The sequence below is a fragment of the Drosophila elegans genome, unplaced genomic scaffold (assembly GCF_018152505.1).
Source record: "Drosophila elegans isolate 14027-0461.03 unplaced genomic scaffold, ASM1815250v1 contig_767, whole genome shotgun sequence".
In the NCBI taxonomy this organism is placed as follows: domain Eukaryota; kingdom Metazoa; phylum Arthropoda; class Insecta; order Diptera; family Drosophilidae; genus Drosophila; species Drosophila elegans.
The window spans coordinates 1,826,201-1,841,815 of NW_024546120.1; the positions used below are offsets into that span (position 1 = coordinate 1,826,201).

General features: G+C 36.9%; 1 protein-coding gene across 5 annotated transcripts in view; it reads left to right on the forward strand.

Annotated features, from left to right (window-relative positions):
* LOC108136797 (myosin-I heavy chain) overlaps nt 1–15,615 on the forward strand; it is a 1,412,760-nt gene that overhangs the window by 735,200 nt on the left and 661,945 nt on the right. For all 5 annotated transcript variants that reach the window (XM_041710095.1, XM_041710096.1, XM_041710097.1 and 2 more), the window contains one exon: nt 2,752–2,975. In XM_041710095.1, coding sequence (XP_041566029.1) covers nt 2,752–2,975 — 224 coding nt within the window. The remainder of the gene's footprint in view (nt 1–2,751; nt 2,976–15,615) is intronic.

The window sequence follows — 15,615 nt, forward strand, 5'->3', positions numbered from 1 at the left end:
CTTCACACATGTATGTTGCTTTTATTTTTCCCACAAACCTTCTGGGCATTCTTTAGCAATGTGGCCCACATTGTTACACTGAAAGATTTTTTTTCCCTTACTTTTGCACTCACCATTCGCGAATGAATGCCCTTTTCCGCCACAGTCGTAACATTTATGAATAACGTAATGATTCATGTGATTTTATCAAAGGTCGACAGCCAAAGAAAGGCTAAATACAACGAACAACAAACATTCGAGCAAATACCGTCTTGGGATGAATGCTGCAAGGCTTTAAATTGTAAATGCCAGGTTCTCGAAAGTCAAAATGGTGACGTTAGGAAGTCCGATCAAAACTGAAGTCTAAAACACATATATCTCAAAATTCATTCATATATTCAAATTCATTTTGATTCATGTATTCACTTTTGGTCGCATTTTTTGAGAACATGACTTGGTTTTTTCCTTCACTTCTTGATATACCGCGGATTACTTCATAACACATCAATTTGTCTTTTAAGTTGATCAGATTTTTAGCATAGCGCACCAGCTTATTTGCACACTAATCATCAATTCCATCGGTTATGTGTTGAATTAAGGTACTGTTTTCAATATTACCTCTTCATACTAGCTCTTTCATTTCCTGTAAACTTTCACCTTACATAATTTTTTCTCAGACATTAGCCTGTGTAACTGAGCACTGTTTGTCGCGGTTTTAAGCTCGGCTAATTGGGCGTTTTTCAATTTTACCTAACTCGACATCTCGCGCTCACTGTTGGTAAACATTATCGCTAGGTCTTGTAGCGATTGCTTGGCAAAATGAATTTTTGCAGTTCGTTCGGTGTCACGATATTTAAATTTATGCGCTGCTGGCATTTTCACACTCGCTCCTTGTACTGATACTGCTCCGAACACTCATGCCATCTGGTTGGTTCTCTTCTATTTCGTCTTCGGCTTCAGAATCGTTACCATCGCTTTCGTCTTCTTCGTTTTCCTCATTAAAAGCTGCTACGGATACTAACGAACCTCGTTTCGAATTGCAAAAAATATGTTTCCTCAGGTCGTCTTTATTTTTGGGAAGTCGTAACAAACTACAAATTACGGCGAAACTTTCGCAAGGGCTTTCTATTGTATCAAGCACCGTCTCTTTCGAACACAAACTTATGTAGCAGTAAAATATAATGCCGTTTTTCTTCTCGAAGCATCGAACTAATACATTCAAAGTCATTTCATTTCGCAATTTTTGGACTGCCATGTAGACGTCTGGATAACCGAATTTATATATGTATTGTCACACGCGTGCTTGTATGCTATTGTTTTTATTCGGATGATGAAATTTGAAAACTCTTGTGAAATTAACTTTTGGCTCTTCTTTCCAATTTTTAACGACGAAATTATGATTACTAAGTAAGAATTCGGTTTTTCTTTTACTTTTTGCTTGGATCATTATTACTCTTATGCTTTGTTTTGGTTAAGCCCCCAGATTATGTGGGTGTTCATGTCGAACCAGGCTTGGTGCAACATCGCTGGCTTGGCATCACTGTTGAACAACCGGGTAAAAATTCTCTCACCATATAGATATAGCCCTTAGACCTTACGTCATATTTTGTACTTCATAAGAAAAAATAAAGGAAAAAAGTAAATAAAAAAGTATAAAGTAAAGAAAAGCGTGTCGTGAATTTTAAACCCGAACCCAAAGTTTTCTTATTGGACACGTAAACTACTCAGCACGGCAAGGACCCGCTCCAACAGTGGGAGGAAACCAGCTGATCTGAATTACCAGTCCATTCCCACAATATTAAAATTTTTTTGTAACTATTGAGGTGTTTTTTAACAAAGTTTATTATTTATATTAGCAAATTTAATTTGAAAAAAATGGCAAGACAAGGAGAGTATAAAAGCGCGTGACAAAGTCAAATGTGCGTACAAGTATTTTATTTTATTTTTATTTCGGTTAATTGTCATTAAATGCGCTTCATATCATTCATCGAAAATTCAATTGATGTGATTAAACACCACATCTGATACGAACATTGAATTATTTCGAATTGTGTTAAGGGGGTATTTTTTTTGGAGTTTTGAATGCTTAGACTTTTATGATCCTTAAAAATTTTTTCAAAATTCGAATTATTTTTGGAGATACTCGTCGAAACTACCTCCTTTGGGTTGGCTGGCATGTTATTTCAATACTTACTGACCCGATTCCTTTGAAATTTGGTATATATCTTGCCTCGGACTTAAAATAATTTTATTATAAATAATTTTAAAAAGGTCAACAAAATTTGGAAAAAAATATTTTTTGTTTTAAAGTGGACGCCATTTTATCTTTTACTTTTTTTTTCCTTTTTTAAAACGGTCAACCCGATAGCGAATCTTTATCAATCAAGAATTTGTTTGATTTTTTTTTCCGAACTCTCGAGGGTTGAAATCATGTCAGCCAAGGACGCACCGATTTTTTTGGAAGACCTCATTCCAAAGACCTGTATTTCGGCGAATTTTTTGTTTTTTAAAATGTCAATAAAAAACACAAAAAAATGTTCTTTAAAAATTCGTTTTTTTATTCTTACTTGAAAAAATGCACAAGATTCAGGCTTCAAGACCAGAATACCCCTTAATACGTTAAATAAAGAAAAAAGGTACACCACCAACCCAGACCCAAGAAGTTGTGATTTGAAAGCTATAAGAAATCCAGTTGTATATCCTTATGAATACTGTTTTCTGCATAACCGAAATAAATTTTATATTTACCATTATTACCGATTTTATTTTAAGGAACTTTGGAAATATATGCATGCAGACCACAACGCAGAACGAGAGCTTCAAATTATTCAATATATTATTGGACTGGGCATTGAAAGAGAAGAATTACGAGATGAAATATTTGTTCAATGCATACGTCAATCAAGAGATAACCCGAATGATGACTGGGCTGACAAAATTTGGCTTCTTATGTGTCTTTCCATTGTGGCTTTTCAACCAAGCAAACTTTTATTCAGGTAAATGTTTCTAGCATATAAAATTCTTATGCAATAACTAAAACCTTCATAGAGTTACAATGGAGGATAATTATCAGTTTATTTGGTATTGTTATGGGTTTGGTAACATCTGACTTGTAACACCTTACACCCATAGAGTTATTTTCTGTTACTCTAAAATATTATTTCTCAAAATCCTATTGATTTGATTGCGCACTATTATCTATAGGAAAACTTTTTTTGCGTTCACCGATTCAAAAATTAAAATGCAAAAGCCTAGATTAGCAAGCTTAAACAAAAAGGCTCACAAAAAACAAAGCTTCCCATGTCCTCCAGTGTTTATTGTTAGAAATAAACCACTTTTGGGCCTTGCCTTGCAGCAATTCTGGCATGGCTTGGGAAATGAGGTTCAGCTTCAAACCGTATATGTTTACTGACCATTCTACTTGTTCCAGAAACTCCAGTGGTTTCTCCGTGCCGTCAAACTTGAAGGACCATTCCCTGACTTGCTTTGCGACTTTTGCATAATCTGGTGCGCAGGCCTTTGCTGTTCTGGTCTTCTTTCTTGACTTGTGCCCCTGGATCTTCCTGCCTCCTTCATGCTCTCCACGCCCAGGCTAGCTATGAGCTGTTCGGCGTCTGGAACTTGCAACTTGCCTCTTGAGCCTGGTTTGTCGTATATTTCCTCCAGCTCAGCCGAAATTTCTGCCATTCCTGGGTCGTTTTGTGTTTTCGTGACATACTCTGAAAGGGCTTTTTGCATTTCGTCTGACTTGCCCTCCAGGATAATGCCAAGCTTGGCTGACACCTTCGGAAAATCCTCTTTCTTGAGGAGATAGATCCAATTTTTCCCCATTTCTGTTTGATGCTATATTTCACTGTCAGGACAATCACGTTGGGCGCCAGATGTAACGAACTGATTTTCTTTGTTTCTCCGCAGTCGGCTCCTTCCCACGTTGAACGTCGCGCTGGGTTGTGATCACTGCGAAGTGGTGTCTCCCTCGCCGGTTTCGCTCGCTATGCCTTCCGTTGCCTTTGGCTCGGCGGGATTAAAGGGCTTAGGGATGCGTCACCGTTTCCAGACTAAGCATTGGGCTCTCAAGGCATACGCCTCTCGCAGCCGCAGCCTCCTGTCCCTTGCTCTGTCCCGGCCGGTCGCATCTGACGTCGGCTCAGTTCCTACCTGACGGTTCAGGCGTAGGCCGGAAGCCGCAAAAGCAGTCCCTGGGTCAAACGCCAGGTTCTAGACGAAGGCTTCACCCCGCCTCTCTGCCGCAGGCGTTAGAATTTGACGTATCTGATTCTCGCACGGCGCTTGTTGTTCGTCGTCCTGGGTGTCCTCGTTGTCCTTGCTCTGTCTCCGGATGTCTTGACTGGCTCCGCTCCTTGTTGGCGTAGCGCTCACGTTTCGGACTCTAGCGGTGAACTGCTGTGCTCTCAACGCATACGCCTTTCGAGACACTAGCTGATCAAACGCGTGTCCTTCCGGGATAGTCGCACCAGAACTTTCTTAAATTCCTGCAGGACGATCAGGCGTACGCCGGAGTTCGTCAATGCAGTACTTGTAGGCAGGCAGCTAGTTAAAGACCACTTTCCTTCTGAGCCCGCGGTTCTTCGTCGAAGGACTCTATTTGTTCAATTCTGTCGGAAGCTCAAATCGCGACAGAAGTTGTGACAAAGCGCTTCGACTTAGCCTTTGTCTCAAATCGGAGACTTTAGCTCTAAGTCCCGAACGTCTCGACGTAGCGATCTTGTTTCCTTTATGACTCGGCACGGCTTTACATGGTTCTTCACGTTGTTTCACTGGTTACTGGTTCACTTGATGACTGTTACTTGTTGACTTGGTAGAAATCGACTGATCCAGCTTCCTGCGCTCGGCCGGCTTATATAGGCCTCCATTTACCGCTAGTTATCGGCGACTCCTTGCCTCCTGGTCCAAAGTCCACGGTTTTACCGTTCGACTTTTCGCCCTCTACCAATCAGCACCAATCGCCACCAACACCAGGGTCCGAAGTCCGGTGCCGTCCCGTTACATCCTTCTGCACACGGCCCTTCGCTGCTCTCGTATATTGCTGCCCCTTTCGGACTCACCCTGTCCTTGTCTGGTGCTCAGGGCACAATTCTCTCTCGTCGCACTACCGTTACTACGGGCGAATTCGCCGCGTAACTGGTAACTGATAGGCAACTGCTTGCATGCGCTTACTTTGCTTGCTTTCTAACTTGTGGGGAGTTATTCAACTCCTCACATTCTCCGTTTACTTCGGAGAAGTAAAGTTACTTGGTATACTCCACCTTCTGACATCCTTCCCTCGACGTGTCTTCTCCTCGTACTTGTCCTCGTTTATTTGTAGCCTTCTAGTCGACTCGCTTTTCTAGATGGTTCCCATGACGCTCAGAGCTCGATCGGTCCTCAGCTGCTATCGGTTCCGTGACCTAGCGAGGCGTTGCCACCTGATGTTATCGATGTTCCACGGTGTGACTCCATGTGCCGATATATCCAGTATTTTCTGCCCACCGGTCGACACTATCGTACAGTGCCAATCGGCCGCTTTAAATCGAAGTGCTCCCATCCCTTGTTTATAGTGACTTCGCACAATGATATGGTAAGCGCAATCTCCTATCGATTTGTTGTTTACTTTTTGTCTCTTTCCGCGATTCGTACAGAGTCTGCCGACGCTACGGATTGTTGTTGGCCTGCGGTCTTTTCGGTTTCTTGTCCTGTGCATCACCCTATTCTTCGCTGCGTATTAACAGATGACTCTGGCTTCATGCCCGACGCAGAATCTGTTTGCCTCGTTGTCTGGGTCACTGTGCATCCTTGTGTTCTGCGTACTATAAAGACCCTCAGCCCCCGTGGGACACAGAACTTCCATGCTGCCACGTCTTCGCTGCCTGCTCTGTGCGGGATATGCCTATATAACGCGCCTCCCTCCATGAGGTAGTCCGGAAACTTCTGTGGCTGTGTGTTGATTTTCTCACACATATCTTTGACCCTAAAGGCTTCTGGCAGAGGCTGTCTTGACAACGTTAAGCTGCCCCTTCCTGTACGATATTTCAAAATCATACTGCTGCAGCTCCAAGGCCCACCTTCTTATCCATTCTGAGGGACTTTCGATGCTGTTCAACCATTTAAGCGCCATATGGTCAGTCACCACTTTGAAGTCGTATCCTTCCAAGTATGGTTTGAGCTTCCGGATCGCCCACACGATTGCCTGGCATTCTTATTCACTGTTTGAACTAGCCTTTACCTCATCGAATGCCTGCTGGTGATTTATAGTCCATGTCCATTTCGTGCCTTTCCGCAATAGATCATTTAATGGTTTCACTATTCGAGCAAAATCGGCCACGAATCGCCTAAGTATTGGCGCAGTTCCCGGTTTGTTTTAGGTGGTTCCAACTATGGCTGCTACCTTTTCGGGATCGGTTCCGATTCCTTGATTTGTCACGCGGTAAAACAGTTCGATTCTGAAGAATTGACATTTTTCGGGTTTGCCTGCTTTAGGCGTCGGAGCACTTCTCTCAAGTTCCTCCTGTGTTCCTCCAGTGTGCGTCCGATCATGATGATGTCGTCTTGGTACACAAACGCGTGTGGTGACAACTCCGGTCCTATAACCTGATCCAGTGCTCTCTGGAAAGTCGCCGAAGCGGAGTGCAAGCCCAATGGCATTACTGTCCATTGGAATAGTCCCTTTCCTGGCACTGTGAACGCCGTGAATTGCCTGCTATTTTCTTCCAGAGGAATTTGTCAGTAGCCGTCTTTCAAATCTAGACTGCTTATATATCTCGCCTCCCTCAACTGGTCCAATATGCAATTTATCCTTGGCATCGGATAAGCATCCTTGATGGATTTGGCATTGATCTGTCTGAAGTCGACACAAAGCCTCCACTGACCTGTCTTTTTCTTCACCATGACAATCAAAGAGCTGTACGGACTTCTCGAGTGTTCTTTGCATCCCTTCTCCAGCAACTCGTCGACTTTCGCATTGATTTCCCCTTGAAGCTTTGGATTTTTCGGGTATATCTCTGTTTCATTGGTTTGTCGTCCTTCATGGTGATTCGGTGCTCGGCTATGTTGGATGTTCCACTCATTGCTCGAAATTCCGCGAGCTCCTGCTCTAGGAATTTTTCAACATCGCATTCCTAAGAGGTGATTTGCACCACTGCCACGCACAATTTCCCCTCTAACCACCCGTTGTGCCTTCTCCTCTCTGGGATCACCACTGTATGTCCGGCACACCTTATCCTCAGGGAAATCCTCAGATCAGGGGTGCAGTTTTCCTTTATCAGCTCTAGTGTTTCGTTTGGAGAGTAGCCGAGTGGTCTCATCATGGTCTGCATGTCGACCTTATAGTCCTTGAACGACTCTCGGAAAACCTGTTTCCTTTGTTTGACCTGATCTGCAAGCTTTGAGAAGAATCCCCTTAACAGGAAGTAAGTCTGGAAACTGTCGCTGAACTCTCCCCATGGCCTCCAGTGTTTATTGTTAGAAATAAACCACTTTTGGGCCTTGCCTTGCAGCAATTCTGGCTTGGCTCGGGGAATGAGGTTCAGGTTCAAACCGTATATGTTTACTGACCATTCTACTTGTTCCAGAAACTCCAGTGGTTATTCCGTGCCGTCAAACTTGAAGGAACATTCCCTGACTTGCTTTGCGACTTTTGCATAGTCTAGTCCGCTAGGCCTTTGCTGTTCTGGTCTTCTTTCTTGACTTGTGCCCCTGGATCATCCTGCCTCCTTCATGCTCTCCACACCCAGGCTAGCTATGAGCTGTTCGGCGTCTGGAACTTGCAACTTGCCTCTTGAGCCTGGTTTGTCGTATATTTCCTCCAGCTCAGCCGAAATTTCTGCCATTCCTGGGTCGTTTTGTGTTTTCGTGACATACTCTGAAAGGGCTTTTTGCATTTCGTCTGACTTGCCCTCCAGGATAATGCCAAGCTTGGCTGACACCTTCGGAAAATCCTCTTTCTTGAGGAGATAGATCCAATTTTTCCCCATTTCTGTTTGATGCTGTATTTCACTGTCAGGACAATCACGTTGGGCGCCAGATGTAACGAACTGCTTTTCTTTTGTTTCTCCGCCGTCGGCTCCTTCCCACGTTGAACGTCGCGCTGGGTTGTGATCGTTGCGAAGTGGTGTCTCCCTCTCCGATTTGGCTCGCTGTGCCTTCCGTTGCCTTTGGCTCGGCGGAATTACAGGGCATAGGGATACGTCACCGTTCCCAGACTAGGGTGAACAGGCACTGTGCTCTCAAGGAGTACGCCTTTCGCAGCCGCAGCCTCCTGTCCCTTGCTCTGTCCCGGCCGGTCGCACCGGACGTCGGCTCAGTTTCTACCTGACGGTTCAGGCGTACGCCGGAAGCCGCGAACGCAGTCCCTGGGTCAAACGCCAGGTTCTAGACGTACGCTTCCACTCTACCCTTTCTGCCGCAGGCTTAAGAATTCGAAGTATAGGCTGCTCGCTCGACGCTCGTTGTTCGTCGTCCTGGGCTCCTCGTTGTCCTTGTTCTGCCTCCAATTATCACGACCAGCTCCGCTCCTTGTTGGCGACTCGGTAAGCTGCCGTTCTTGGACTCTAGCGGTGGACCGCTGTTCTCACACCGCATACGCCTTTCGAGACACCAGCTGAACAAACGCGCGTCCTTCCGGGTAGTCGCACCAGGACCTTGTACAGTTCCTGCAGGACGATCAGGCATACGCCGGAGTTCGCCAATGCAGTCCGTGTAGGCAGGCAGCTAGTTCTAGACAACTTTCCTTCTGAGCCCACGGTTCTTCGTCGAAGGACTCTAATTGTTCACTTTGTTGGACACGTCTCGACGTAGCGATCTTGTTTCCTTGATGACTCCGCACGGCTTTACTTGCTCCTTCACGTTGTTTCACTGGTTACTTGTTCACTTGATGACTGTTACTTGTTGACTTTGGAGAATTGACTGGTCCAGCTTCCTGCGCTCGGCCGGTTTATATAGGTCTCCATTTACCGCTAGTTATCGGCGTCTTCTTGCCTCCTGGTCCAAAGTCCACGGTTTTACCGTTCGACCTTTCGCCCTCTACGCACGGCACCAATATCAGGGTCCAAAGTCCGGTGCCGTTCCGTTACTTCCTTCTGCCCACGGCTCTCGCCCCTGCCCTTGTCTGGTGCTGAGTGCACCACTCTCTCTCGCCGCACTACCGTTACTACGGGCGAATTCGCCGCGTAACTGGTAACTGGTAGGCCACTGCTTGCATGCGCTAGCTCTGCTTGCTTTCTAACTTGTGGGGAGTTATTCAACTCCTCACATTATGATTATGATTATGATTATGATTATGGTTTATCCTCTGTCGCTTTGGTCCTGTATATCAAGCGCTACTACTATTGGGCCTTTTAATCGTCTGTCCCTGATTTTTGTTACCGTTGGGTTGAATATTTTGGTCGATGTTTTGAATTGACCTTGAAAACGGTCCACTTTGTTGGTTTTGGGTTGGTTGTCTAAAACGGGATAATAAGGGATCAACGTCCATTGGTTGTGTCGGATCCTGTCTGGGTGGCTGTCTTGGTGGTATTTTATTGAAGTGGGGATTTTTACCGTTTGGGTCAAACTTGTCGAACGTGTGTCTGAAAGAACCATATCGGCTGAGCGGTTTATTTTGTTTCGGAGAATGCCTAAAGCTTGGTAGTGTATGGAACTTCCATAATATTTTTCAAATACTTTACAGGCGGTTTGTGACGAACAACGTTGAGCTGATGGTGTTGCAAACTGTTAGCCCTACACCCGTTTAAATCTGGCTCTAACTCGTCAGCGAATGTCGTGGTGTTCTTGAGAGGCTGCAGCTTACAGGTGCTCTTAAATATCTTTAACAATTAAAATGTATCGCGTGCAAACAGGCAACGAGCCAACATCGGCAAGCCAGCAGAGATAGCATAACAAACAGACAGACAGATAGAAATAGTACTTCTCACATTACACGTCCCTAGGTGTAAAGGGGGTGTTATCAGCCCACCCTACATTGGCCAATGCTTTTCAATAAATTACTGCATCAGGCCCCTTTAAATAATTGATTCTACGACGGCTCTCGGGTCAGCATGGAGTTCAAAATATGATTGTTTACTCAGACATTATAATCATTGTTTATTTACTAAATATAAGAGGGAAAGATATGAACTTCATTTAAAATTAGATATTTTTGTACACAGGTATTGTTTAAACCTAGCATGCATAATCCTTAATAAAACATTAAATTTTCATAACTTCATATATCGTTCGATCTCAATTACAGCAACTAAAGAATAATAAAATATATTTTAATTTAATATTACAAATAAACTCTTTTTTTTCTTCACAGTTTGTTTGATAAGAAATATTATCGTTAGCATTCAGACATTTTATTTAGTATTTATTTACTTTACATTTTATTTAGTATTACATTACACTAGATCACTTAATTGCGTAATAAAATTTCGGATAACTCTCAAAACCTTTATATTTGCCGCAGCGGATAAAATTGTCAAACTTGGCTCACCTGAGATATCCCACTGATGAAAGCGCTTCCATATGTTGGTGGTGTTGGCTCATACGTCTGCGCATATTTGCATATACATCTCTTGAATTTTACATGTCTCTACTCTTTGCCTATATTCGCAACTTTTTACTCTATAACTAACGATAAAAACTTTCGACATTCTTGTTTTCTCCTTATGTTCGACTAATTTTCATTTTTATACCCTTGCAGATGGTATTATAATTTCAGTCAGAAGTTTGCAACGCAGTGAAGGAGACATCTCCGACCCTATAAAGTATATATATTCTTGATCAGCATCACTAGGAGAGTCGATCTAGCCATGTCCGTCTGTCCGGGTGTCCGTCCGTTTGTCCGTCCGTTTCTACGAAAACTAGTCTCTCAGTTTTAAAGCTATCTGCATGAAACTTTCCCAAAAATTGTCTTTCTATTGCAGGTAGTATATAAGTCGGAACGAGCCGGATCGGACGACTATAGCATATAGCTCCCATAGGAACAATCGGAAAAATAAATTTAAACAAATTATAACTTTGATGTTTTTTAATATTTTTGTAAGTTCTTCTAGATATAGTAATGGTTAAACATTTCAGAATTACGGTTTAAATTTCATCAAAATTGGACGACTATGGCATATAGTTCCCATAGGAACAATCATAAAAAATAAAAAAAAAATTATAACTTCGGTGTTTTTAAATATTTTTTTTAGTTCTTCGAGATATAGTAATGGTTAAAATTTCAGAATTACGGTTTAAATTTCATGATAATCGGACGACTTTAGCATTTAGCTCCCATAGGAACAATAGTATAGCTGCCATAGGAACTATCGAATAATTAATCTGCAAATCATCATCATCATAAATTAAATATCGAAATCAATGTAATGGAACTCTTTCAAAAATTTCCACAAGCCAAAGTAATAATGACCGATAATGAAACGAGCTTTACCTCGGGCCAATTTCAATCTTTTAAACAAAGGTGCGGCTTAACTTAACAATACGCAGACCCAAGGCACAGTGTCTCAAACGGACAAGTTGAAAGGGCCCATTCTTCATTAACAGAATTAACTCGATGCATTCCAGAAGAATTTAATTTAACCGAATAAAACTAGATATTAAAAACAAATAGTTAAAGAAAATTTACCTAACAAAATAATAATCAATAATAGAAATAGAATTATTCACAAAGATAATATAAAATTCTATATATTTACCTTTTTACCTTTTCCAGAAAATGTTGTATCAGGTGCTCATACTAATCCTTATTTTTATTAACAAAATCAGAAATAATTGACTGTGCAAGTCACGAGTATATTTTATTCAAGGAGAATAAAGACTTAAGTTTTTATAAAGAAATAGTAAAGTTGGAATCAAACAATATAAAAAGGGATCACAATGGAAAATTAAAATCAATGAATTAATTGAAAATCATTATAATCAATTCCAAATTGTTCCAAGAAATAGAGTCTCTGAAGATTTTAAAAATGTTTTTCTTAATCAAGTTTTACCACCGCTTACGATTATTAAGAATTGGTCTGAAAAAGTCTAATATCACACAAGCAAAAATTTACGTTTTTAATACCAACATTTTAAACAATAATGACATCAAGGAAATTTTAATACACGAACAAAAAACAGTAATTATCGCTGACTTAATAAAGAACTTTTAACAATTTATATAAAATGCCAAATTATAAAAAACAGATGCGAAATATAGAGTGATTTCTCAAATCGATGGGAAACTAGTATTAAGCAATAAAGTCACAAAATGCGCAAATATTTTTTGTGAAATGTCGATTATGATTATGATTATGATTATGATTATGATTATGATTATGATTATGATTATGATTATGATTATGATTATGATTATGATTATGATTATGATTATGATTATGATTATGATTATGATTATGATTATGATTATGATTATGATTATGATTATGATTATGATTATGATTATGATTATGATTATGATTATGATTATGATTATGATTATGATTATGATTATGATTATGATTATGATTATGATTATGATTATGATTATGATTATGATTATGATTATGATTATGATTATGATTATGATTATGATTATGATTATGATTATGATTATGATTATGATTATGATTATGATTATGATTATGATTATGATTATGATTATGATTATGATTATGATTATGATTATGATTATGATTATGATTATGATTATGATTATGATTATGATTATGATTATGATTATGATTATGATTATGATTATGATTATGATTATGATTATGATTATGATTATGATTATGATTATGATTATGATTATGATTATGATTATGATTATGATTATGATTATGATTATGATTATGATTATGATTATGATTATGATTATGATTATGATTATGATTATGATTATGATTATGATTATGATTATGATTATGATTATGATTATGATTATGATTATGATTATGATTATGATTATGATTATGATTATGATTATGATTATGATTATGATTATGATTATGATTATGATTATGATTATGATTATGATTATGATTATGATTATGATTATGATTATGATTATGATTATGATTATGATTATGATTATGATTATGATTATGATTATGATTATGATTATGATTATGATTATGATTATGATTATGATTATGATTATGATTATGATTATGATTATGATTATGATTATGATTATGATTATGATTATGATTATGATTATGATTATGATTATGATTATGATTATGATTATGATTATGATTATGATTATGATTATGATTATGATTATGATTATGATTATGATTATGATTATGATTATGATTATGATTATGATTATGATTATGATTATGATTATGATTATGATTATGATTATGATTATGATTATGATTATGATTATGATTATGATTATGATTATGATTATGATTATGATTATGATTATGATTATGATTATGATTATGATTATGATTATGATTATGATTATGATTATGATTATGTGCAAGTCACGAGTATATTTTATTCAAGGAGAATAAAGACTTAAGTTTTTATAAAGAAATAGTAAAGTTGGAATCAAACAATATAAAAAGGGATCACAATGGAAAATTAAAATCAATGAATTAATTGAAAATCATTATAATCAATTTATTATCAATTCCAAATTGTTCCAAGAAATAGAGTCTCTTTCTGATGATTTTAAAAATGTTTTTCTTGATCAAGTTTTACCACCGCTTACGATTATTAAGAATTGGTCTGAAAAATTTAATATCACACAAGCAAAAATTTACGTTTTTAATACCAACATTTTAAACAATAATGACATCAAGGAAATTTTAATACACGAACAAAAAACAGTAATTATCGCTGACTTAATAAAGAACTTTTAACAATTTATATAAAATGCCAAATTATAAAAAACAGATGCGAAATATAGAGTGATTTCTCAAATCGATGGGAAACTAGTATTAAGCAATAAAGTCACAAAATGCGCAAATATTTTTTGTGAAATGTCTATTATGATTATGATTATGATTATGATTATGATTATGATTATGATTATGATTATGATTATGATTATGATTATGATTATGATTATGATTATGATTATGATTATGATTATGATTATGATTATGATTATGATTATGATTATGATTATGATTATGATTATGATTATGATTATGATTATGATTATAATTATGATTATGATTATGATTATGATTATGATTATGATTATGATTATGATTATGATTATGATTATGATTATGATTATGATTATGATTATGATTATGATTATGATTATGATTATGATTATGATTATGATTATGATTATGATTATGATTATGATTATGATTATGATTATGATTATGATTATGATTATGATTATGATTATGATTATGATTATGATTATGATTATGATTATGATTATGATTATGATTATGATTATGATTATGATTATGATTATGATTATGATTATGATTATGATTATGATTATGATTATGATTATGATTATGATTATGATTATGATTATGATTATGATTATGATTATGATTATGATTATGATTATGATTATGATTATGATTATGATTATGATTATGATTATGATTATGATTATGATTATGATTATGATTATGATTATGATTATGATTATGATTATGATTATGATTATGATTATGATTATGATTATGATTATGATTATGATTATGATTATGATTATGATTATGATTATGATTATGATTATGATTATGATTATGATTATGATTATGATTATGATTATGATTATGATTATGATTATGATTATGATTATGATTATGATTATGATTATGATTATAATTATGATTATGATTATGATTATGATTATGATTATGATTATGATTATGATTATGATTATGATTATGATTATGATTATGATTATGATTATGATTATGATTATGATTATGATTATGATTATGATTATGATTATGATTATGATTATGATTATGATTATGATTATGATTATGATTATGATTATGATTATGATTATGATTATGATTATGATTATGATTATGATTATGATTATGATTATGATTATGATTATGATTATGATTATGATTATGATTATGATTATGATTATGATTATGATTATGATTATGATTATGATTATGATTATGATTATGATTATGATTATGATTATGATTATGATTATGATTATGATTATGATTATGATTATGATTATGATTATGATTATGATTATGATTATGATTATGATTATGATTATGATTATGATTATGATTATGATTATGATTATGATTATGATTATGATTATGATTATGATTATGATTATGATTATGATTATGATTATGATTATGATTATGATTATGATTATGATTATGATTATGATTATGATTATGATTATGATTATGATTATGATTATGATTATGATTATGATTATGATTATGATTATGATTATGATTATGATTATGTGCAAGTCACGAGTATATTTTATTCAAGGAGAATAAAGACTTAAGTTTTTATAAAGAAATAGTAAAGTTGGAATCAAACAATATAAAAAGGGATCACAATGGAAAATTAAAATCAATGAATTAATTGAAAATCATTATAATCAATTTATTATCAATTCCAAATTGTTCCAAGAAATAGAGTCTCTTTCTGATGATTTTAAAAATGTTTTTCTTGATCAAGTTTTAC